Genomic DNA, 26,987 nt, shown 5'->3' on the forward strand with positions numbered 1-26,987 from the left:
GAGAGAGAGAGGCCTGGTTGGAGTCGCGGGGAGGAGGCGAAGCTACCCTTCACTTCAGACGCTCGCTCTCGGGCCCCTTTCCCCACGGAAGAAGGAGCCATGGACACGCAGGGCCGGAAAGTGGTCGTCTGCGACAACGGCACCGGGGTGAGGAGGAGGAGCCGCCTCGCTCCCTGGAGCGGCGGCCGCGACTGAACTCCCCCCCCCCTCCGATACGAGGGCGGGAAGGGCTGGCGGCTCTAGCGTCAACCGCCTTTCCCCACCTCACCTCAGTAGCCTGGAGGGGAAACCCTAGCGGGGGAGCGGGGCCTGAGGCGGGAGGGCGGGGACTGGGAGGTAAGGCGTTAGCCCACCCTGCCAAATAATTATACACAGGTAGGTAGCCGTGTTGGTCTGCCGTAGTCCAAACAAAATAAAATAAATAAAAAATATTTCCTTCCAGTAGCACCTTAGAGACCAGCTAAGTTAGTTATTGGTATGAGCTTCCGTGTGCATGCACACCTCTTCAGATACGTGCACACGAAAGCTCACACCAATAACTATCTTAGTTGGTCTCTAAGGTGCTACTGGAAGGAATTTTTATTTTATTTTATTTTGTTTCAAATAATTATATACAGTGGTACCTCGGGTTACAGACGCTTCAGGTTACAGACTCCGCTCACCCAGAAATATTATCTCGGGTTAAGAACTTTGCTTCAGGATGAGAACAGAAATCATGTGGCAGCAGTGGCGCAGTGGCAGCAGGAGGCCCCATTAGCTGAAGTGTTGCTTCAGGTTAAGAACGGACCTCTGGAACGAATTAAGTTCTTAACCTGAGGTACCACTGTACTTATATACTCTGCAGTTTTCCCCTGACAAGGACTCAAGATTAAAAAAAAAAAGAACATCTCTAAAGCATACGGCAGGGGTGGGGAGACAATGGTCAGTGTGACCATTGAGAAACTATTAAACATCAATGAGCTGCAAGCCTTTGAGTCCTTTTGAGGTGCTGGTAGAAGAAGCTAGAATGATCTTTCCTCTTTCTCCTCCCATTTAACTTGCAGAAGGTGCGCGCGTGCCTAAGTTAAGCATTTCCTCTCATATTGTCACGCTTTCTTTAAACGAATTCTTTCGCTTTTTTGCTGAATTGTTGCATCCCTATCGCACACTTCCATCCAAGGAGCTAAAGGTGGCGTCAGCACATTCTCCTATCTTATCCTCACAACAACCCTGTGAGGTGGGTTAGGCTGCGAGTGTGTGAGTGATTGGCCCAAGGTGGGCATCTTAGTGAGGTAGGGATTTCATCCTGCATCACCCAAGTCCTAGTCCAGCACTCTAAGCACTATGCTGTGCTGCGCTGGCACAGAATCAGTCCCATGGTCACTTTTATTCCAGTTCTGTTGGATTACAATCCGACAGAAGTTGGATGAGTGTCTCTCAATCGCTCGCACACTCCTACCACTTTACTAACATTTTGCCATCTACTGGCACCTGAGTTACTTTCTTTGTATTTGGCTGTCCCCTCAAGCAGTTTGTCACAGCTGCATGCCACTTCTCCCCTCCTTGCCTGTCCACCCCATATCTGTTCATATGCTGTAAAAGCCCAGAGTGGCTGGGAAAACCTAGTCAGATGGGTGGGGTATACAGAATAAAATTATTATTATATTTAGGTGAGTATGTGCTCACATGGGCATAGCCAAGGGGGGGGGGTCGGATGGCCCCCTAGATCAAGTAAAACAATAGAAATACTGTATTGCTTGCTTCAGTGTCCCACCCCTCATGTTTCATAGTCATTCAAACAAGACACCAGAGTGCTGGTTTCAGTCCCCCCCCCCTTGAATGGTCTAGAAGCAGCAGTACTAATAATAGTACCTAGACTCCTCCCTCCTCTAAAAATATGTTCTCTAACGAAAGGTCTTTCAGTTTGAGAATACCAAAAGTAGAATATTGAAGTCAGAAGACTTAACCGCCTTTTTTTCAGCCTGAGGCTAGAATCATTTTTTGTACTCTTCCCTAACAAGCCATTAAAACATTTCCTTCCCTGTATAGATTTATTGCTGATAGTACTGTGGCAGGGAATACAGTGGTACCTTGGTTAAGAACAGCTTAGTTTATGAACAACTTGGATTAAGAACGCTGCAAATCCGGAAGTAGGTGTATTGGTTTGTGAACTTTGCCTTGGAATAAGAACATGTTTCGCTTCCTGTTGAGTGTGTTCCATTTGTAAATTGAGTCCCCCGCTGCTATGGGAAAGCACGCCTTGGTTTAAGAACGCTTTCTTTTAAGAACGGACTTCTGGATCGGATTAAGTTCGTAAACCAAGGTACCACTGTTACAGCATTTCTCACTGCAGTGCGATGAGTGGCCTGAGCTTTGGGGTGAAATTATTATTAGCCTATCGTTCACCCTAAGCTCCCACAGAGGGTTGCAAGAGTTTAAAATACAACTTTAAAGATAATGCTGAAGTGTAATGACTTTCTTTGCAAGTGAGTAATGGCCCCTTATAAAATTGATGCTTCTGTGACTATTCTTTATGTGTGTGTTTGAAATAGATTATCTGGCTTCTCTGTATCACAGAGGGCTCATTCATTTTTTGGAATGTAAGGCAAAGCTTCACTTTGGTTATGGCTTCTGCTTTTTGTTGATGAAAAATTGTATGCTTTCTATCTGCAGCCTGAGCCTGTAATTCCTATGCACATTTATTGGCAGTAAATCTCATTGAACACATATGTAAATCCTCATTAAGAACATAAGACGAGGCCTCTGGATCAGGCCAGTGACCCTTCTAGTCCAACATTGTGTTCTCATAGTGCCCACCCAGATGCTTGTGGGAAATCCACTAGCAGGATTTGAGCGCAAGAGCACTCTCTCCTTCTATGGTTTCTAGCAGCTGGAGTTCAGAAGGATACAGCCTTCAACTGCGGAGGCAGAGCATTTTTAACTTTTGACACATTCACAATTTATTTTTTCAAATAAACATTTTTAAAAAGCTCAAGCTTTCCTTAGGGTGAAGTTAGATGTGACGTTAAATGCATGTTTAAATTTTAACATGCATGTTTTAAAAAATTCACATAGCAAGTGGGGGGAGGGAACTGATAATTGTCAGGATCTAAACAGGCATGGAGAAGGAAGTTAAGTCCTGCTAAAATCCCCTCTCTGAAGCTGCTGTTTGCATTTAGAGGAAACACCCCGTTGACACCAATGGGATTTCAGCCTAACTAAAATGCCAGCTTCAGAAGATGAATGTTCTTCTAAAGTAGTCATTCACCAACAATTGGAACATGTTTATATTTCCAGTTTGTGCAGCGTTAGCACCATCAGCAGGGATACTTCAAAACTGAGTGTTCAGTTTAGTGTCTTTGGGTTAATGATAGAATGCTTCAGGTTTGGGTATTCTCATTAAAACCTTATTCTTCCATCAGGAGAAACAAAAATGAATGAAGTCTACCTTATCTGGAAATCATGATGGGAATAATGCCATTTAATATTAACAAGAAGACCTATTTTTCAAACATTTGTGCTTTCCATTTGAAGCAATATTTATAGACAGCAATTTATTACCACTTGATGACTTAACAGGAAGTGAGAGAGCCAGTCATAACCACATAGCGTGTAGAAGAAACTATATATGGTAAAGCATACAGTAGATAAACCCAGCAGATTTTCCTAAAAGAGGTTTTTTTTTAAAAAAAGGTTATGTTAATGTCTATATTTACAATTGTGAAGTTAGCTGGTTTAGTGCTGTATTTCTTTTTGAAGAGGCAAATAGTTAGCAAATGTGCTCAGCACTGCGGTAAGCTGAAATAGCCAGTTTTATTCATTTACTTAATTAAAATTTAAATTATTTATACTTAGACTTTAAACTAAAAAATCAAGGCAACTTAATATTAAAAGGTAAAGGTACCCCTGCCCGTACGGGCCAGTCTTGACAGACTCTGGGGTTGTGCGCCCATCTCACTCAAGAGGCCAGGGCCCAGCGCTGTCCGGAGACACTTCCGGGTCATGTGGCCAGCGTGACATCGCTGCTCTGGCGAGCCAGAGCCGCACACGGAAACGCCGTTTACCTTCCCGCTGGTAAGCGGTCCCTATTTATCTACTTGCGCCCGGAGGTGCTTTCGAACTGCTAGGTTGGCAGGCGCTGGGACCGAGCAGCGGGAGCGCACCCCGCCGCAGGGATTCGAACCGCCGACCTTTCGATCGGCAAGTCCTAGGCGCTGAGGCTTTTACCCACAGCGCCACCTGCGTCCCTTTTAACTTAATATTAGAGAGACCTAAATAATAGGTTAAAAGCTTTCCCTGGTTACTTTGTTTTGTTATATTTAATTTTACCCTGTTTTTCTATATAGACATCAGAGCATATCACTTAAATGTTTTTTCGTAGCATACACATGTATAAAACCTAGTATCTAAAATGTTTTTACTGAAGATTGGCTTATGTAGCTAGAGAGAGGGGGAGAAAGAGCAAAGACAAATGAGGTGTATGCATTAAAAACACTTATAGGCTGCTTTTACACAAATCCAAAGCTATTTATGGTGCAAAATAAACACTTTGCAGCACAATGGAGAGAAACAGGTTCCCAAATGATCTCCTACACTGAAAAGATCTTTCACAATCAATCGAAGATCAATCTTTGTGTTTTTCTAAAGTCTATAGATTTTCATAACCATTTTGAAATAATCATAAATAGACGGCTTTGGTGTGTCGATGCATTTTTGAAAATATCCTTTGACACTCTTGTGTTGAGATCATGACAACACACCCTCAGGGTTGTGCAGGATATAATAAGCCTGGAAAACATAATTCACAAGATTTGTTCAACATGCATTGAGAGAAAGTCAAGTCGAGTTGCCTTCAGCACCACATGAACTTCCTGCCCATTGATATTAATTAGGCAGGCAACTTGGCTGAACTGCTTTCAACACCTGCTAAAAACATTCTTGTTTAGGGAAGTCTCCCCAAATATGCAAACTTGACAAGTATTTTAATATGTAATTGTATTTTATTATGTGGTTTTTTTTAAAAAAAGTACTTTTAAATATATATTTTGATTTATTTATTTTTTGGAACATAATGCTAATAATTAGGGGGTTTATATTTGGCCACCCAGACCACTGGACTTATTAAACAGTTTCAAAGATTTCATCAAGCATTGCCTACACAACTTTCAAGCATCTTTTTACATATAAAATATTCGGAACCTTTTAAAAGAAATGATGGCTAAGATTTTCAGGAAACTGAGTTTAGTGCACCATGCTTATGTACTTCATATCAAGTAACAGAATTCCAGCAGCTCTTTGTCTCAAAAATACTGGCAAACCTAAGGAAAGCCCTACTGCTTAGATTGTTGGTTTTTTTGAAGTGTATCCAGCCTTCAGCAAGGCAAGAATTTATTGCCCTTTTTATAATTGACATTTCATGCATTCAGAGGTTTTCTATCAGCATAAATGCAGAATCCATGGATAAATCTAAATCTTTAAACAGACTTGAAACTGGACTACGTGTATTTTTCCTTTACGTATTGCCCTGAATATCAGCCTCAGTTTCCCCCCAAATTTGGACCATGAAAAGTTAAAGTGTGGCTTATATTTGCGACTTTACAGTATGCAAATAGCACTGGGCAAACAGCGCCAGGAGTGCGGAAAAATGGTGTCCGCCCCGCGCATAGTCCCCAGTCCTCTCCTCCAAGGTCAGGAAGGGAGAGAGCATGGAAGGGGAAAGGCCGCCGGCAACACAGCACGGCTCCCCCCCCCCCGCATTATACAGCCAGGAGCAGCGAGGAATGGAGCGGCTTATATTTGGGTATTTCCCCCCCTCCCCAGTTTTAAAGGTGTGGCTTATATTCGGGCCAATACGGTAATTGTCTTTTCACGATTTCCAGCATTTCCTTCATGAGAACATTTTTAACTTAAAATGATAAGTGCTTATTTGGGAAATTGTCCAGCTATCTTTAACTTGTAGTTTTATGTTAAAGTAACAGAACAGCATCAACAAGCTATTATAATGTATGTGGCCGCCAACAAATTAACTTGAAGAATTTTTATTTTATTTTTCAGTTTGTGAAATGCGGATATGCAGGATCCAATTTTCCAGAACACATCTTCCCAGCTTTGGTTGGAAGACCAATTATTCGTTCAACTACCAAAGTGGGAAACATTGAAATCAAGGTACTATTAAAGAACTTAAGTCCTTTGCATGGTACTTTGGGGTGCTACCTCTCCCTTCTGGATAACTTCTTCTAATATATTATGTGATAATCTAGTTGTTAAATCAGTGCAAATGGAAATTGAGATGTAGCTTCTTTATGGACAAAAATACACTGATGGCGCTATTTAAGTACAGTCATACCTCGGGTTACAGATGCTTCAGGTTGTGTTTCTTCAGGTTACGGACCTGCCGAAACCCGGAAGTACCGGAACGGGTTACTTCTGGGTTTCGGTGATCGCACATGCGCAGAAGCGCTAAATCACGCTTTGCGCAGAAGCGCCGAATCGCAACCTGCGCGTTCGCAGACGTGCCGCTGTGGGTTGCGAATGCTGTGGGTTGCAAACGTGCATCCTGCACGGATCACGTTCGCAACCCGAGCGTCCACTGTAGATTTTTAAACTATTGTAAGTGAGCGAGCTGATAGCAATATTTTGTACAGTAGTGGTTATTGTGTCTGACTAAGATTGGGGAATCCATGCTGAAACCCATTCAGCCGTGAAAGATCACCTTGGAGCAGTCATTTTCCTACAGCCTAATCTGCTCACAGGAAGGGAATTTTCAGGACATTCTTGCTTCCTATTCTCGACCCTGACAGCGCAACAGATAAGCTGGGTATAATATTTATTCTGTGACATTCCAGAAGACCTTTATTCCTATTGACTCATTCTGTTGGAGTTTAAGAATGTCCTTTCCTTTGAGTCATGATTGTTTGGGGATCCTGGCATTGCCCCACTTATTATGTTGAGGTATAGCAGGGGAATCAGACTAAATCAAGTATGTGGAGGGTAGCAGGCAGAGAGCCTGCTAAAGTGAGATTTGCTTAAGATATAACATGGGTTATTATCAGTAGAAAGTTTCATGTTGCTTTGTTCACTTAGGTTATGGCCCAGATTGCCCTCCTCAACCAACTACATAACCACAAGGAAACATGGTGGAATTGGAGATATCAGACAAGCAGGCCTCAGAAAGTTTTAGTAAAACCAAATCATGGGGGCGGGGCAGAGCTTTCTAAAAGCAAAGGGGGTGATTCAAAACAGGCAGTACCACCTTGTATCCATGTAATTTACACAGATTTCTGTCCAATCTTGTTCATGCAATATAACTGGAGCACTGTCAGTCACCTGCATTTTAGTGGAGTAGTTATAACTTGCGTTATATGACAGCAGTTCCATTTCCTTGCCTTTCACTGTCTAGGATCATGTGTAGTTTTCCCATCTGCTACTCCATTCTGTGTCTAGGCTCATGTTCATTCTTCTTTTCTGGCCAACTTACAACATCTCAGATAGCGTAACAAACAGTTCTGCTTTCTCCTCCTCACGATGCCCAAACAGATAAACAGCTTAGAAGAAGAGAACACACCAAGCATGGGCAGAGGGGGCCAAGGATGTTCAAAGTCTGCACCTACTTTCAAACTATAACAGTGATTGGCTAGCACGACTTTAGATAAACCTTGGCTTTTACTACGAGTATTAATACTATCAAGAGTTAAACATTATATTAGCACTGCCAGCTTTAGAGGTCCCACAAGAATTTTCTGTAGCCAAATAGCACAGGTACTTAGCAGGCATTAGGAAGAGAACAATGGCCATCCTACTTGACTAGATTCTGCTTTGTTACTGCTTTGGATGAAGACCTCATTCTACTCAATAGGCAATTCAGTTATTCATGTCCAGTCTTGAAGGCAAGGGGAAGACGATTCACCTTTGGGAAAGGGTGGTAGTTGAGTGGCAGATTGTCTGGTTTGCCTGCAGAAGGACCCAGGTTCAGTCCCCAGCATCTCCAGGTAGCGCTATGACTGTCCCCTGCCTAAAACCATGAAAAGTTTCTGCCAGTCAGTCTAGGCAATGCAGAGCTAGATGGGCCAACTTTCCATCTATAAGGCAAATCCGTGTGTTCCTGTACTCTAAAAAACACATCCATGCAAGGCTGAAGAAAACTCGAAGGATGAGATAGCTCTTCTCACCTGGTGTAACCCAGCTCTGGCCACCAAAATCCATCTTTAATAAGTTTCACAGTGCTCATAGATGCCCAGGCTTGCATGTTAATGGGAGCAGCCTCCACATTTGTGTGATTTTCACTTGGTTAATGAGTGGTATTACAAAGAAAGTGTGCTTTGGGAGAGGCATGCTGGGCCCAAGCCCACATTTTTAGCTGCCCTACACAAATATGAAATGCACTGGCATTACATATTGGGCACCAGCTGAAACTTCAAAGCGGGAGGTGCGAGCCTTGGGCTCAGGGGCCAAAAGGGCCCCTCCAGACCTCTCAATCTGATCCTTGGGATTCTCCCAAGATCCTACTCTTCTCCACCTACATCCCATCTCCCTTGGCAACACCCCTCCTTAGCCGTACTTTGCATCCTCCTCTGGTGTTTTTTGCCTGATGGGAACTGGTCTGTGAACTCTAATAATGGTTCTTGCTTGTTTGGATGGAGAATACACTGTGTGAGTGTGTAGAAACTAGACTTCTGTATGAAGGCAACATTTATATTCATTGCTCTGCTCTGGCCCCTGCCCACCAGTGGCATGTTGCCCCTGAAAGATTGACCTGAACAGAATGTGAGCTTGGGGCTGAAACTTTCCCCATCTAAGGGGAGCATTGGTTATTTGCATCCTTGTGAGATCTTTATCCTTAGCAAATTGTGCTTAAGCAGGTTCTAAGAATGAGGGCTCCTGAGTCATGCAGCACTCATATTCTTCGTCTGAAAGCAAAAGTGGGGTGTCACATAGAGACATTCCACACCGTTTCAGTTTTTCCTGGCATATAAATAGGCAAAACAGTAAGGAGCATGATCAGATTTCTAAACTGTCTTTTCAACATACACAATGATACAGAAGTTTCCAGAATATACTTATTGGAACCTAGATGCTAATTGCAACAACAAAGCAAATAAGAAATTGGGGGCTGCATAATTTGATATCTGTTTTATATGCAAAATACATAATTTTCATTTAAGTGATATTCAGAAAATGGCCCACTTCACACATAATGGTAATCTACAATCAGGAATGAACTATGGCTTGTCATGAACAATCAATCATACTGGTTTCAGCTTGTGTACCTCAGAGAGAAACAAGCCATGAGTTTTGGGCTCAGTATTAAAGGGAAACCAGCACTTGTGGGGGTTTTTTGTTTTTTTTTTTTGTGTTTTTTGTTTTTTTCAGAAAAACCATGACTTGAAGCCAAGGTTTGTTCTTGGTTTAGCCAAACTTCATAGTTTGTTTTTGCCACAGGCACAGTTGAACAGTGCATACCGGCACACTGCTCATTCATGCTAAGCTATGGTTTTGTTTCTGACCTGGAGTTACCTTTATGGGCAAAGTAGGGCACTGAAAGAGGGGTGATTGTGAAGTGGCTACAAAAGTCACAATTTTGCAGAAGCAGCATCAATGCATGCAAAACCACCAACTAAACTATTAGCCGCTTTAGAGCATACTGAGGGCTGCCTGGACTATATGTGCACATTGGGGTAGCCCTAAAAAAAATAAAAAACTATGAATAATTGTAGTGTTTTGGGCAGCTTAGTGGACTTAACCTTGCCAAAGATTTGATTTTTCAATACATGATAAAACACTTTAAAAAAACACCCCAAATTTGACCCCATCTATTATTGATGAAGTTCTCACAATGCTTAGTGTTCTTACATTTCAAACACCTTTGAAAGTCTCTTTGACTCCTACTGGCTTAAAGATTTGTGTAACTGCACTGTAATAAACAATAGTTGCAGTTCCTCCTTTTCTTCCCTAACCCAAACTCCCAACCAAGAAACAAGCTTCTGAAACACTGATAGCAGGAAATTCGCTCTAAGGGGTGAAAGGAGGCTGCATGGTACAGTCTGGATTTTTTTCTGGCAGAGATGGAGATGCATCTGCTCTTCTTGGCTCTACATTGAAATATAGTAAGTAATCTAGTATACTTGAAGCTAATGGCTTTCCTTAGTGACATGAGATATTGTGGGCTCCTTGTCTTAGATTAGTGACCAATAGCCATTGTATAGATATTATACTAGTACTTGAATTTTGCTTGTCTACAGAAATGCAGATATAGAACTGCACTATAGAACAGTGAAAAATTCTATAGAACAGTGAAAAATGCACTATAGAACAGTGAAAAATTCTATTCTTTGCTTTCGAATTAGCAATGTGCTTAGAGAATTAAAGCATGCAGTGTTTAACATTTATCTGGTTGTATGTATATATTTCATCCTATTTCTTCAAATTTTGAGTCAAAATGAATAACACATTAATTATTCAATATATTTTTAGTGGTTAAAGGATAATAGTCATTTCTTGGGGGATGACAAATGCCGTCCTGCATAGCAAAATTGCAGGCACACCAGGATACTTGTAGTGCATTATTGATGAAAATCAGAACATCAGGCATTGCATGCATGGAAATAAGCTCTTCTTGTTTCTATTTCTGTTTCGGTTCTTGGTTTCTTTGTTCTGTTTTTTTAAATTAGTAGACTTATTCTCACTTGCCCTGAAGTATGCAGAATTTGGAGCGTTTCCACCTGTCCGTGCATCTGTTTTTTCTGCTTTAGTTCTGTTGTTTATACTTGAAATAATTTGAAAAAAAAGATTTCACTTAGGCCTCTTCTGATTCTCTTGCTTCTACCTTTTCTTCATCTTTCTTGACCTGTTGAAGTAGAATAACAAAAAGATGGTAAGTGAGGCGTCCCTGTGCTATCATCCACTCTTTTGCTTGGTGGGACCTTGTAGCCTCTTTTTTGGGGGTGCTTTATAATTTTCATGTCCTGTCCACTTATGTTCTGAATACATAACCATTTTAATCTTTCTTCATTGCTTTCCTTCAGTAGCTAGTACTTCCTTAAAGCTATTGTACACATCTTGCAGATGTGACATGCCCCAATAATTGCAGCTGCCTGTAGAGGCAAGGAATCTGAAGGTCAGCATCAGTGCTAGAAACCACTTGCTGAGACATAACAAAAATGAGTCATCGAAAACTACTTGTATCTTGTCTGCTATGTAGGCAAGACATATTATATGGAGAGTATTAAAACCAATAAGGGACGCAGGTGGCGCTGTGGGTAAAAGCCTCAGCGCCTTGGGCTTGCCGATCGAAAGGTCGGCGGTTCGAATCCCTGCGGCGGGGTGCGCTCCCCCTGCTCGGTCCCAGCGCCTGCCAACCTAGCAGTTCGAAAGCACCTCCGGGTGCAAGTAGATAAATAGGGACCGCTTACCAGCGGGAAGGTAAACGGCGTTTCCGTGTGCAGCTCTGGCTCACCAGAGCAGCGATGTCACGCTGGCCACGTGACCCGGAAGTGTCTCCGGACAGCGCTGGCCCCTGGCCTCTTAAGTGAGATGGGCGCACAACCCCAGAGTCTGTCAAGACTGGCCCGTACGGGCAGGGGTACCTTTACCTTTACCTTTATTAAAACCAATAATGTCAGTTCACACATGCAAACTCGCCATTTCTTTTTTCCTGACGATTCCTCTTGCAACCCCCAGGGGGAAATGCAGTGGTGCTGAACTGCTCGCACATAGAGCTATTTCTACAATCTCATTAATACAGCGGTTCCCAAAAGTGCAGATGCAGAAATCATGTCTATGACGCGAACCTTCCTACGATTCCCCATGCAGTCCTGCATTCTAGGGATACTCGAGGGAAAAATTAACTGGCTTGTATGTGTGAATCTACCCTTAATATGTTCTGTGTCATCGTGTTGCCATATATTTAATATTTGTTCTTCTAAATTGACTACAGGATTCTCAACATGCTTCTTTAAGATTATGTCTGAAGCATGTGCTAAAAGCTGTGTGATTCGTTGCTCCTCTTGTTTGATGTAGATCAAGGGTTGTCAACCTGGTCCTTACCGCCCACTAGTGGGCGCTTCAGGATTCTGGGTGGGCAGTAGAGGGTTCTACAGTACAAGCTGAATGCTCCTGGTGGGCACTGGTGGGCAGTAAGGAAATTTTACCATCAAGAAAGATGCATTAGTGGGCAGTAAGTATAAAATGGTTGACTACCCCTGATGCAGATTGAAAAAATAGTATTTTAAAAGTAGCATTAATAGGAACAAGGCAGCAGTGGGGTAAAATGATACATTGAATATACTCTCTTTACCTTTCAGGCAATTTTGCTTCTAAATTTGTTAAATGAATTATCTTCAGCAGACTATTTTAACCACAGCTAGTATGAAGTTAAGAGCTATAGTAGAGGTGCAGAATTGCAATAAAAAAATCCTAAAAAGCACAATATTGAAATCCTGCTTAGAGGTGGATTTCAGTTTGGTTTTAAAGATGCTTTTTCCACTTTCATGTAAGTTCCCCGTATGACAGATATATTTAGGCTCAAATATTCCAAGTTGCTGGAGATCTGTTACTTTATTTGAAAAATAAGGGACTTTACTGTTTAAATCTCCCCCCGTTTTGAAGCATGAGAACAAATTTTACTTTCTTCCCTTTTAATATCATCTTAGTTAGGATATTGATGGGATAGGACACAAACTAGATTAGAGGTAAACTTTTTCTATGCCTGTGTTCATTGCAAGAATGATGCCATATCACTGACTTGCCATCACTGACTTGCAGTACAAAGTATTTTTGGTAACTTCAAAATAGATCAGAGTTGCTTAATCATTTCAAAAATGTCCTATAAATCAAAATTAAGTTAGGCATGAAGTTCATATGTTTGTGGAGGATAGTTTACAGACTTTGAATAAGTGGTGCACATTGCAGAAATCTTCTGACTAATATAAAACTTCTATTTGCAGTCCCTTATTTGCTTTTGCTACTTGTTCTCTATGCTTGTGCAGCACTTGTTATTCCCATTTAGTAATGTGCACAAAAACATGAAACATGCATGGAAATTTTATTCTGCTAAGCCCACCTATTATTGTGTGCAATTCCACATCATTTGACTTGTTCATATATAAATGTGTAATAAAAAGTTGAATGTATTGGTCTAGAAATCTACATGTGAACTAGGCCCTTTGTCCCAAATTCCATTTGATTTTAATATACATAGCTGTTTGTAGAGTTGTGCCGACTGTGTTTCTTTCATTTTAAATACCTTGCTATGTTTTTCATTCGAACATGTAAGTATTATCCCTCTCCATTGTATTGTAAGACTGAATAATAAAAGCAGCTTCTTTTTATAGTTTTTTTGAAGAGTTGAATTCAAAAAATGGTTTTGGAAAATGTTAATTTGCCAGTTTTCATTTGTAACTTGTAGGATCTTATGGTTGGTGATGAAGCAAGTGAGCTGAGGTCAATGTTAGAAGTTAACTACCCCATGGAGAATGGCATTGTTCGGAACTGGGATGATATGAAACACCTTTGGGACTACACCTTTGGACCAGAAAAACTTAACATTGACACAAAAAACTGTAAAATACTTCTAACAGAGCCTCCTATGAATCCAACAAAGAACAGGGAGAAGATTGTGGAGGTAGGTACCTTGAAGCAGACCCTACTTTCTGTCTGAGAAAGCCCAGGTGGCGGTATTCTTCAGGAGGAGTTATATTCTGTTTGGGGGCAGGGAAAACAGGTTTTATCCAGGATCATGCAGTTAACGTGTGTTCAGAACCTTCTGAAATGGCAGTGGACAGTTAGATATCCTTCAATGCTTAGGGTGTTTTTCAGTGAAGTAATATGTCTTTTGTTTCTTTACTTCTCTACGTTGGCTTACTCTTGCATGCTAAAGAGGATTTTAGGTAAAGGGACCCCTGACCATTAGGTCCAGTCGTTACCGACTCTGGGGTTCATCTCGCTTTATTGGCGGAGGGAGCCGGCGTACAGCTTCCGGGTCATGTGGCCAGCATGACTAAGCCGCTTCTGGCAAACCAGAGCAGCGCACGGAAACGCCGTTTACCTTCCCACCAGAACGGTACCTATTTATCTACTTGCACTTTGATGTGCTTTCAAACTGCTAGGTTGGCAGAAGCAGGGACTGAGTAACAGGAGCTCACCCTGATACGGGGATTCGAACCGCCGACCTTCTGATCGGCAGGTCCTAGGCTCTGTGGCTTAACCCACAGTGCCACCCACGTCCTAAAGAGCATTTTAGGCCTTGTTAAAACAAGCAGAGATGCATTTTAAATAAAAGCCGACATTCTATTCATGTAAAAACACCAGGCAGGCCCCACAAATCACCCAGAGATGCATTTTAAATAAAAGGACACATTCTACTCATGTAAAAACACACTGATTCCCGGACTGTCTGCGGGCTGGATTTAGTAGGCAATTGGGCCAGATTCGGCCTCCGGGCCTTAGTTTGCCTACCCATGCCCTAGATGAAGAATCTTGAACATCAGTTTATTTGTATGCCACTTTCCTAGAGCAAATCCTGGCTTGGAACATCAGTAAAGTTTGCATTCCAAGATAATTCAGTAACCATGAGAAAACAGGAAGGAAATGCACTTTAAAAAACTAAAAAAAATAAAGATAGGAACAGCATATAATGCACCAGTAGGGATAGATATAAAGTGTTTAAAAGTGTTAGATGGAAGTCCTTTCATAACTTGTGTTCTGAAAACACTTCTTATTTAACTTTTAGAAATTTAGTAGTCTGTAAAAATAGTTTTAGCAGTCTGTTAAATATTGACAATTTTTCAACATCAAAAAGCAATTCATTTGTTCTGTGCTGCATATTAACTGAATTGAAATATGTTAAGTTTATGACAACTTCTTTTTGAACTTCTAAACAACTATGAGCCATGAGCTATATGATAGTCCGGGAATCAGCGTGTTTTTACATGAGTAGAATGTGTCCTTTTATTTCAAATGCATTTCTGGGTTATTTGTGGGGCCTGCCTGGTGTTTTTAAATGAGTAGAATGTGTGCTTTTATTTAAAATGCATTTCTGGGTTATTTGTGGGGCATGGGAATTGGTTCTTTCCCCCAAAAAATATAGACTAGCCCACCACATGGTCTGAGGGATGGTGGACTGGCCAACGGCTGAAAAAGGTTGCTGACCTCTGCTCTAAATGTTCAGAAGATAAAATCAATTTTTTTCTACATTGAATTTTTAAAAGTATGGACTGCTTCTATGTTTGAGGGGTGGAGAGACTTGCAGGGATCTTTATATGACCTGTAAACCACACTTTTTTTGCAAATACAGATAATGAAGTTGCCAAATAGTGCTTTGTCAAACACTGACTTAACCTATGAAATTTACTGTGCTTTCTTCAAATAAGAGATAACTTTCATTTTCCAGGTAATGTTTGAAACCTACCAGTTTTCTGGTGTCTACGTAGCCATTCAAGCCGTTCTCACTCTGTATGCACAAGGTAAGTGTAAATACTCAATAGCAGTCAGTTGGGTGAGGCTGCACCACTCGAACTCCAGTCATTTTCTTTTTGGTGTTTACTGGAAGGAGGGGCAAGACATTGGTAAAAATGCATAATTGGGAGTACTAGATTGTCTCCTCTGGTGCATTTGAACCTAACTGCTGTTTCACCTCTCTCTCTCTACCTACTAGAAAGCAACAAAGATACAGGTGACAGGTTGGGTGAGAACTGCCACCCCACCTTCGCTGACTGCTGCTGTTAATGCTACTTTGTACTTAAGATTTATTTATGTATTAGCAAAATTAACCATCCCAGCCCTAGCTAATGGTATCTTTCTCAAACAATGTTGTTTGGAGGCCTTGTTCAAGCTTAATTGCTGTGCAAGGAGATCTTCATGGTGTGCCACGAGTGACTATGTTACATATCCTCATGACCACTGCTCCATGTGCATTTTTCTAATCTATGGGTTGTGCTGAAGAAGATTCCAGCAAAACAGTCAGATCATCCGGGATCACTGTCCTACGTTGTTATTCAATTACTACCTTGGCACAATTAACGCCTAAAAAAGTTTTACCGATTAGCCCACAGGATAGCATCTATTACGTTGTTTCAACTATAGACTTATTATACTTCCACGGACTTTCAAAGATTGACACGTGTGTTCATTTGATTTCAAATATATTAGAGAATTTACAAGTGTACACATTTTGTTTTTGTTGTACTAAATCATGTATATCATGCAATAAGAATTGCAGTGCTATCTAATATACTGGTGTTGCTTGTATTGTTTGTTGACGAGTGACTATGAGGCAGCTCTGCCCACTGTGGCTTGGGCCACCCATCCCTACTTTAATTAGTAGCTTAAAAGCATAGCTAGTAGTACTTCTGTTCTCTAAAGTGCACTCTTTTCTATTGCTAATTGAGAGACTACTGCTAGTTCATAATTAGGGCAGAGAGAACACTATGACATTTATTAGTCTGAACTGCATGTTGCTTTACTTTTGGGTCAAGTTAATAATTTTTTATGGAAGCAAGCTACTTCATGTATTGATTGAAAAGGCTCAAAATCCTATTCAACTGGCCGCTTCATTTACTGAGACTAGAGGAAGACAGCTTGACTTTTGGAGCCTGAAGAAAATAAAACTTGTATCCAAATACAAATGGAACCATGATGCATGCTTGATGAAAGTTGTTCAAGCCAGATGATTATTATAATGAGCTTGCATTGTAAAGAATATGAAAAAACGACTATTATCAGCAACATGCTCAGCTACTAAAATATATATTTCCATTCTCCATGTATGCAGGACCATCCTTCATACATGGAGAATGACAGTATATATTTTTCGTGGCTCAGTATGTTAGGTTACACGTTTGAAACGCTAGCTGGTATTTTCCACTATGATGCCTTTGTTTCCTTGAAGGAAAGAAGCGAAAGCAATCTGCATCAGGCCTATAAAAGAAAGGAAGACTGCGTAAAAAACGACACTAGGAATGTGCCCAAATGTCTTCTTTAATAGTTTGAATAATAATTATTTCCACGCTGTAGTGTGAAAGCCCTAAGATGTTATAGTAGCACGCTTTTCATCTTTAGGCAGAATGACACTAGCCATTCTTGATATCTTCATATGGTGGGATATAAATATAATAAGACAACTGAATTTAACTTACTTTTTGCTCAATGTGGACACTGTACCATGATGTTAGTTTCACAGGCTTCAGGAATAAGCCATTCAAGAAGTGGCAGTCCCAGTCCCTAATCTAGATAACTCTTCCAGGATTATACTTTCATTGTCTGTGTCACAAGCCACGGAGAGATTTAGGAGAATCTGTAGGCTCATGCTTTCCTCGGACCTTCTCCCAGCATACAGACCAAGGCTAGTTTTGTTTCCTAGACTTAAAACCAGGATCCATATTGACATGCTCTTATGTGCTTTTGCCATTATTCTTGTTCAGGTTTACTGACTGGTGTTGTTGTGGATTCTGGAGATGGTGTTACTCATATTTGTCCAGTCTATGAAGGCTTCTCTCTTCCTCATCTCACGAGAAGACTAGATATTGCTGGTAGAGATATTACCAGATACCTCATCAAGGTAAGCTAGTGGTGTTGAATCTGAGCAGAATGCATGTTTTTTAAAAAATTATTATTATTCTTATTATTATTATTACTATTATCAAGAAAAGAGAAGAGGAGGTTAAGGGGTGATATGATAGCCATGTTCAAATATATAAAAGGATGTCACATAGAGGAGGGAGAAAGGTTGTTTTCTGCTGCTCCAGAGAAGCGGACACGGAGCAATGGATCCAAACTACAAGAAAGAAGATTCCACCTAAACATTAGGAAGAACTTCCTGACAGTAAGAGCTGTTTGACAGTGGAATTTGCTGCCAAGGAGTGTGGTGGAGTCTCCTTCTTTGGAGGTCTTTAAGCAGAGGCTTGACAACCATATGTCAGGAGTGCTCTGATGGTGTTTCCTGCTTGGCAGGGGGTTGGACTCGGTGGGCCTTGTGGTCTCTTCCAACTCTATGATTCTATGATTCTATGATTCTAAAACTTTCCACATATACACTCCAATACACAATATAGATTTTCCATGATGATTTTGTTTTCTGCCCTTTGTTGCACCCTGTCTATCTCTTATTTCATAACAATATTACAGTAAGTCCTAATTCGTTGTTGCTCATACTTAAAATCCTACTTGCGAATTCATCAAACTATAATATTTATTTAAATAGTCCCAAAAAGGCTTCCATTATTCCACGAAACGGTAATCAATTAATTTTAGCTGTTAACTTTGCCATTTCTGCGTAGTCCATCACCTTACCCATCCATATTTCTTTTGTGGAAATTTCTTCTTCCTTCCATTTTTGAGCATATAAAATGCCTGCTTCTGTCGTAACGTACATAAACAATTTAATCATTTTTTTAAAACTTCTGTCCCTATAATCCCTAAAAGGAAAGCTTTAGGGTGTTTTTTATTGTATAATCACTTGAAACATATTTTTTATCTCATCATATATCATCCACTAAAACATCCTTACTTTCCTACAATTCCATCGTATGGGAAAAAGGATCCTCCTGCTTGTTTACATTTCCAGCAGTTCTTAGGAACTTTCTTATACATTTTAGCCAATTTACTAAGTGTTCTATACCATCTATACATCATTTTCATATCATTTTCTTTTATAACATAACAAGCAGTAAATTTCAAATTTGTTTTCCATAACTTTCCCCAGACATTTATTTCTATATTATGTGCTAGATCCTTGGAACATTACTGATTTAACTATTTCATTCTTCATCTCCCATTTCAATAATAGATCATACATTTTTGACACCTGGGAATTTCAGTCTGGGTTATCCCCAACAAAAAGGACTCTGTTGTTTTTGGGGAAGTTATACTTAAACGTGTTTTTCAATTCATAAATCATTTCCCAGTACCCTTTTACCTTTTCACGTGTCCATAGCAAACTAAATTGCTGGACTTGAAAACTCAGTTCCCTTAACCTATGAAAATTTGATTATTTTCTTAAAAGTCATGCTTTTATCAGCTTGTCTTTCAGAAGCCTGCTTATTTTAAAAAGCTATACAGTAAGCCTGCAACTTACACGCATTTAACTTGTGTGCATTGAGCTTTACATGTGTGGCAATTTTTTTTAAGGGGTGGGGGCGGGGTTCCAGGGAAAATGACTTTGGCAGTCCCGACCATCATTGAACCCAATGGGGTTTGATTAGATGCAATTTTGGCTTTAGGCACAATTCTCGGAACGTAACCCCCATGCAAGTTGTGGGCTTACACTATGTAGAAGGGAGAGCACTTTTCAGATTTGCCACTAATTAACTTACTTTCATGCCAGCTGCTTTTACTACGAGGATATGCCTTCAACCATTCCGCTGACTTTGAGACTGTTCGTATGATTAAAGAAAAGCTGTGCTATGTGGGCTACAACATTGAACAGGAGCAGAAACTGGCCTTGGAAACTACTGTGCTAGTTGAGTCCTACACGGTGAGTATGTCACAGGCTTAAGCTACCACACTTAGGCACTACTTCAAATGCTGATTTGAGTGAAGCCTCTTCTTCTAAAGCAGGAGTAGCCAACTCTCAAGTGACTTTCAGAATTAAAAACTGGCAGTGATCTATCCCCGTTTTTGGGGAGTTCAGCTCAAAGTTGTTGAGGAATAGAAAAGCACTGTTTTTATAGGAGTTTTTTTTAAAAAAAGCTTTTTGAGGGGCAACTTCTGTTTTTTTGGGGGGGGGGGGTAAAGGCAAGGGACAAAGGAGTGAAGTCACTCACAGGCACAGGTCAAATCCGTGTCCAGGGCAGCTGTTTACCAGCTCCATCTGGTACGCAGGCTGAGACCCTTTCTGCCTGTGGAATGCCTTGCCAGAGTGGTGCATGCTCTGGTTATCTCCCGCTTGGACTACTGCAATGCGTGCTACGTGGGGCTACCTTTGAAGGTGACCCGGAAACTACAACTAATCCAGAACGCGGCAGCCAGACTGGTGAATGGGAGTGGCAGCCGAGACCATATAACACCGGTCTTGAAAGACCTACATTGGCTCCCAATACATTTCTGAGCACAATTCAAAGTGTTGGTGCTGACCTTTAAAGCCCTAAACGGCCTTGGCCCAGTATATCTAAAGGAGCTTCTCCACCCCCATCGTTCTACCCGGACACTGAGGTCCAGCACCGAGGGCCTTCTGGCAGTTCCCTCACTGCGAGAAGCCAAGTTACAGGGAACCAGGCAGAGGGCCTTCTCGGTAGTGGTGCCCTCCCTGTGGAACGCCCTCCCACCAGATGTCAAAGAGAACAATAACTTTTAGAAGACATCTGAAGGCAGCCCTGTTTAGGGAAGCTTTTAATGTTTGATGTATTACAGTATTTTAATACAGTGGTGCCCCGCAAGACGAATGCCTTGCAAGACGAAAAACTCGCTAGACGAAAGGGTTTTCCGTCTTTTGAGGTGGCTGTAAGCGAGGCATTTAAGAGCAGTCAGACTCCTGGAATAAAACCACCTTTTACATGTGTTTTTTTTTGGGGGGGGCTAATTGTTTGTTTTGTTTTTGTTCTAACTTTATTAGTGCTTTTATATTGTCTTTTTCTCTTGTAAACCTCCCTGAGATCTTCAGAGAAGGGTGGTATATACATTTAATAATTAGAATTAGAATTCAAGTGCAGAGAGAGCCCAAACTACAAGTGCGTCAAAATGAGATTTGGTGATTTTCGTCCCATCACACATCTGAACCAACTTGGTACTGCTAGAGGGGTTTCCAGTGATTTATCTGAACACTGTCAGTATTTTTTTTAAAAAAAAACTTTTATTAGTTGTAATTTAACAGTCATTTTATCAGTAACACCAGACGTTCTGTTCCATAGCTCCCAGATGGCAGAATTATTAAGGTTGGTGGCGAACGGTTTGAGGCGCCAGAAGCTCTGTTCCAGCCTCACTTGATCAATGTGGAGGGAGTTGGTGTCGCTGAACTGCTGTTCAATACCATCCAAGCTGCTGATATTGACACCAGGTAGGACCAGGAAAAACTAGCACACTCAAATCTGTGTGAAGGTAGAAAGATGGGATGGGCAATTTCCCAATGTTGCATGGATGTTGTGTTTAAAGAGATGAATATATGAGAATACAATTAAGATTCAAAGACTAGGCAGAAATGGCTACCAATCATCTGTACAGCATTTACTACTCCCTGTTTTGCTGCAGAAAGTCAATCCTGAATGGGAATGTTTAAGGGACTATTACTGCATCTTTAATGTTGGTTTCTGTTCCGCTTTTTGGAAGTGAAAACATGTCTTTCACACTGGTGTTGCTGCAGTCATCCTCATTGTTTACAGAAGTGTGTTTCATCTTTAGGTCTGAGTTCTATAAGCACATTGTGTTATCTGGAGGTTCCACGATGTACCCAGGGCTACCTTCACGACTGGAACGTGAACTTAAACAGCTTTACCTGGAACGGGTCCTGAAAGGTGATGTGGAGAAACTTTCAGTAAGTAGCCTTCAAATAAATCCTAAATTATATACAGGACCGTCACTAGAGGGAGCAAGGTGGTCAAAAATAGTGTGGGACCGTCATGATTGAGTTTGTAAACTGAATAAACAACTTCACATTGAGATTACAGTTGTTTGTGAAACTGCTTTAAACTGTTCAGCGTCTTGGATTGTACTTAAGTACACTGTGACTAACTTTCTAGAGTTCTCTCTAGAATGGCATCTCAGTAGAGAAGTGGTATCCAAACTTTTTTCAAAGAGGGCCAGATTTGATGAAGTGAAGGGCCGTGAGGGCCGACCCAAGTTGTTAACCTTTTTTAGGATTGAAGTTGTTGAGCTTCTTTTAGGGTTGAAGTTGTTGAGGTTTTTTTTTAGGATTTTACCCCAGGAAATAAACTGCCACAGGGGCCGGATTAAACTGACCAGCGGGCTGGATTAGGCCCCCAAAACGGACTTTGGCCATGCCTGCAGTAGAGGAACTGCTAATTTGGAACAATGAGGAGAAACTGGTTTTGCTTTCTGTTGTTGTGCATTTCATTACATACAGTAGAAGTTTAGTTTCCTGAAGCCCTTAGGTGGTCTTCATCCTTCATAAAACAATTATTTAACCCAGGATGGCCAGGGTGCATGTTGTATACAGTCCCCTGAAGGAATTTCTGGCAGCTCCTGAAGCTTCCCAACAATGACAAGAGAAATTTAAAAATCCCCCAGCAGGTGGCATGGACCCAGTATTGTGCTGGTCATACTGGACAGGTTTCAGCCTCTCCACTGGTCTCCTAAGCTGCCTCTTTTTACCACTGCAGAGGGGCAGCTTCTCCCTTGGGTGCAGTGTCCTTGTTAGAAGTTCTCAGAGAAGCTTAGCAAATGGGAAGAAGCACTGCTTCCTTGTTCCTCTTTAAGAACATCTGACAATGGCACCAGCTGAGAGCATGTATATGTATGTGTTTATATGAGTGTGCACACATACTGGAATGTGGCCCTTGGAGGGTGGCATACCTTTAATGTGGCCCTTGAGCAAAAAAAGATTAGCCACCTATCCACATCAGTGGCATAGATTAGAAAATATTCCAGTGCTTAATCTTTCTGCAGGAAAACATCCGTTTCATGAGTTTGTTAGTACCAATGAATGGCTACTGATTGTCCAATTTATTTTGCAATCTTGGCAGTTTCAAAGTTTTTAGCTTGGTTTACTGAAAGTAAGTAAAATAAACCTGATAAATTAGATCACTCTGTGATGTGAAATCTTTGACCCTTTGGAAATTGCTGGGCTTTTGTACAGGTTTCCAGAAATACCGAACACCACTGTGTTCTCAAAATTACATGTGAGCTGACCTCACGTTTGTGGGATCAACCTTGATTTTTTTCTTACTAGCATCAGTTAATTTTCTATATTATAAAGCTACCTGCTTTATGGGATAACTTTGTAACAGATTAGATTTAAATGTGAATGGATTAATCATGTAAGAGTACCGGCATTGGTTGGGCAGCATATTTTTACAGCACAATTTTTAATACAAGTGTTTATACAAAATGTAGGTGACATAGGAGGAATGCCTCCTAAATTGTGTGCATCTAAATGTATCAAAAATATTCTTGCTTCACAGACATTGTGTATATGCAGGTTAATTGACTAAAACTGATTAACTGGTTTAAAATTGTGCAAACTGGGTTGCAGCTCTACAGTATGTCATATATAGAGCTTCCAAAATACAGTGGCTTACCAATTACAGAACTTTAAAAAGCCTATATATTAACATTTTTAATACTCTAATATTTACATAATATTTCAGTGGCATAATATATATAATTAGACATCTGCATTATACTCCGCTTGCATATTGGATAAGGTCATTGATTATAAACTAGTGTCTTGGTATCTCTGTCCACAACTACTTTTGTGATTGTTCTGGATCAGAACATAAGGAAAAACCTTCTGAGCAGAGAATACAAGGCATGCTATGTTTTGCTGGTGCTCTTGAGTCCAGTTCTACAGGGAGCCAAACCCAAAGCTGGGGGAATAGATTGGAGGTCTAATCTGTGCTATAACACTTCAGGGAAATAAGGCAAAATGTAGAATGCTCCCCTCTGTTGCCAAATGCATCCACTAAACTATAAAGATAGTTTACAGATTTCCCTGCTATCTAAACCTGCTTTTTTGTAATCTATGTATATATCAGGGTGGTTTTTTTAATGTAATAGGCTACAAGTTCAGATAAATCCATTAGAAAAAGACAAAATTGGAACTACAGTTCAGTTTCTATTTTGCAATGTTTCCCATAATCTCCCAAGCTATAGCTCTTTTATATATGGTGTCTACTAATATTCCAGTACTGTAGTCATTGACCATCCAGAGAGAAAGAGCTGTTTGAATGCCAGTTCTGCCATGCTTAACAGGTTTTACAGCTTTGCTCTATAACCTCTAGTAATGCTGCTTTATCATCTTTTCCCATTAAGAAATTTAAGATTCGTATTGAAGATCCACCTCGTCGAAAGCACATGGTATTCCTTGGTGGTGCAGTTCTAGCAGACATCATGAAAGACAAAGATAACTTCTGGATGACCAGACAAGAATACCAGGAGAAGGGAGTACGTGTGCTTGAGAAACTCGGTGTGACGGTTAGATAAACTCTGGAGCTTGCTCCCATCGCAGCTCCAATGCTCGCATTCCTTTATTGCCAATCTTTGAACTCATTCAGCTGTGTGACACGGAAAGGCCTGTCTCTGCCCTTTGACTCAAGGGCTAGGTTTTGTTCTGGTTCCTTTTGTTAGATATTTTAAATGTGGCTATATTTGACTACTTAATTGGACCACTTCTCAGCAAACAAAACAAGGGCACGAATAGCCTGTCTGTCACATCGTTCCTTCCCAGTAGGCAGTTGGGTAATTCCAGTAGCTTTTTCTTGGGTTATTGCTATAATGCTGTTGGCATTTGTCTGTAGCTCATCATGGATGGAAACTTTTTTTAGCACGAGAGAACCTTTGGACAAACAGCTCTTTACTATCATGTGGTTGTAGTGATTTATCTTTGCATCCTTTTGCCTTTATCCCATGCTGTTCAGTGTCTTTATATTGTAAGAACTCTGAAATCAGTGTCTTTATATCTTGCTTATGATCTCTTAAATTGGATCAAACAGCAACCATTTTTTTAAACCTTCCCCCGGAATATTTTGGGGTCTGAAATTGTTTCACGTGAAAATTGATTATGTATCCTTAATCAGATGGCAGAGTTATGAGGAAACTAAAATAGAAATTTGCCTGTCTGTTGTTGCAAATCTTAACTGCCTGCACTTCTCTCTCTCAAATGTATATTTCTAGCTTAATGATTTGGCACTAGGTAGTTGTTTTCTCCTATGGAATGCATACAGAGCTTCTTGCAATTTTTTCCCCTTTCTTTTTTTTTGGTACTGTGATACCATCTTTCATTACCATTGGGGCTTAAAGACTTTTTTTTTCATGGGTAACATTAGAATGTCATCTGGGACTGGATTCCTGGATATAATCTATTGAAAGTAGTATGTTTTAAAAAAAAAAAAACCCTGAACTTTATTTACTGGTACAAAATTAGAGAAAAACAGAATTGTATTAAATTTGAACACACAGTCACACAGTGCCAAGTAATTATTGCTTTTTTAAAAAATAAAAAAATTATAATTGTTAAATGTTATTTAAAATCACCCAGATATTTATATATGGAACTGTGAGGTAGGTTGTGAGGAATGACCTGTATTTGTAGCGGTTAAAAAAACCCCACATTGGAATATTGGCATTGTAGTAAACTGGTAAATACTCAAAATTTACCTGTCTAATCTTGACTCTGGGATAAAAGGAAATAAAATAAGTATTTGAAATATTGTTTCATTAAAGTCAAATGTACCACTGAAGAAAGGTATAGTGATTATTGACACCCTTCGAAGTAACATCCACCAGGAATGCCAGAAGACGAAAGCTGCTTTCTCACCAGAGCATTCTTGGTAATTTGTGGTGTTCCATACATGTGCATAAAAAGGAAAGCCTGTCAAAAAGATGGGTGAAGCAGCTTCAGACAGAAAGAAGTACAACACACACACAGGGCAACTGTTCCATGTGAATAAGGGTGCCCTCTAATTTCTGTTAATATTTTCTCTTTTTGTGTGTGCATTAAGCATACCTGTTGAAAGCAAGTGCCAATGTGTGCAGTGCCTCACACAAGATGGGTTCAGCTTCAGCTAGTAGTAGCATGTACATTGTGAGTGCCTTTTGCTGGTCCAACTCTTTCTGCTTTTCATTCCTCCTTGGGTTTGTGGGCTTTTACTCTACCTTTCCCCCCTAGGTGAAAATCCCAAACAGGAACACAAACTACAGGGTTAACCCTTGTTTTCTACTATGAGAAGCACTGAAATATGGTAAAATAAACTAGATAACCGGTATCTAAGTACATAAGATCTACAAATGCCAACTTTGACAAGTGGCTGGCAACAAACACTGACTTAGAATTGTCAGCCTTTTACTGTGTGGGAGAATATGGTGTGGGTGTTCTTGCAATAATGTGTGCTATCGAACCTCAGCATAATTTTTAGAGTTTGGGGGTAAGATCACTCCAACATAATAGCCCCCCCCCAAAAAAAAATTCAGACGAGAGAGAAAGAAGTTAAAAGGCATGAATATATATAAAACAATGAAAAAGTACAACAGTTTCACAGAGCAGTTGCTAAGATGTTGAGCAGTACCCATCTTAAATGTTTAGGGAGTTAAGAGACTAAAACTCAATATCGAGAGCACCAGCTATTTTTTGGTTACTGATGCTATCACAGAGAATGAGGCATATTTCTCCAACCATAAAGCTATATAGACAGTTCGAAGGCATCACATTCAGATTTTTTTTAAAAACCCAAACCTTTTCAAGTAAATAAATTCAAATATTTTATATAACAAAACTGCTTTACGTGAAAAAACTCACTTCCAGTTATTCATCTGAACTGAAGGCTATGTATTAAAAAATAGAGCTGGATGCCTCTTACTTAAATTAATTACCTCTGTGCTGGATTGTGGCCATACAAGAATTGTGCTGGATTGTGGCCATACAAGAATTGTTCCGTTTCAGCAAACACAGCAACGAAACAGAGGAGGGTGGGCAGTAAGACCCTGAGGCAGAATGCAGGAAAGCAGCCGCTTCCTCTTTTCAGTTTTCCCTTCTCCGTGAAGCGCCGCGATTTGATTTTTGCCTGGCGATTTGATTTTTGCCTGATTTTTCGGCTCCAGGGACCACACATTCGCTCTATAACACGCACAGACATTTCCCCTTCCTTTTTAGGAGAAAAAAAATCTGCGTGTTATAGAGGGAAAAATACGGTAATAGCAAGAGATGAAATTTAAAGCTATTACTCAATATGTGTACAAAAAACATAAGGGATGCAAACTATAAGATACCTGGACGTTTTAACATTTCCTGCCCAGAAAAGCTTAAATTTTAGTTCAAAATGGAAATGCATGATTTCTTCTAGAAAATGTAGAAATTACCGTATTTTTCGTCCTATAGGACGCAATTTCCCCCCTCCATAAATGAAGGGGAA

General features: G+C 40.5%; 2 protein-coding genes across 6 annotated transcripts in view; both read left to right on the forward strand.

Moving 5' to 3' along the window:
• The window catches only part of SLC1A4 (solute carrier family 1 member 4), a 308,345-nt gene that overhangs the window by 117,089 nt on the left and 164,269 nt on the right, over positions 1–26,987 (forward strand). The gene's annotated exons all lie outside the window — the stretch shown is intronic.
• ACTR2 (actin related protein 2) lies at positions 4–25,286 on the forward strand. 3 transcript variants are annotated; one of them, XM_083730673.1, is made up of 10 exons: positions 4–147; positions 6,034–6,144; positions 10,835–10,849; positions 13,382–13,597; positions 15,365–15,437; positions 17,394–17,530; positions 19,295–19,444; positions 20,817–20,962; positions 21,304–21,436; positions 23,893–25,286. In XM_083730673.1, the coding sequence occupies exons 1-10, from the start codon at positions 100–102 to the stop codon at positions 24,061–24,063; spliced, it is 1,200 nt and encodes a 399-aa protein (XP_083586799.1). In that variant the 5' UTR covers positions 4–99; the 3' UTR covers positions 24,064–25,286. The 3 variants fall into 3 exon arrangements, with proteins under 3 accessions (XP_083586799.1, XP_083586797.1, XP_083586798.1); XM_083730671.1 differs by lacking the exon at positions 10,835–10,849; XM_083730672.1 differs by lacking the exon at positions 4–147 and having other exon boundaries at positions 6,042–6,144; positions 10,832–10,849.

Source organism: Podarcis gaigeae (assembly GCF_964106915.1).
Source record: "Podarcis gaigeae genome assembly, chromosome: 3".
Lineage (NCBI taxonomy): Eukaryota > Metazoa > Chordata > Lepidosauria > Squamata > Lacertidae > Podarcis > Podarcis gaigeae.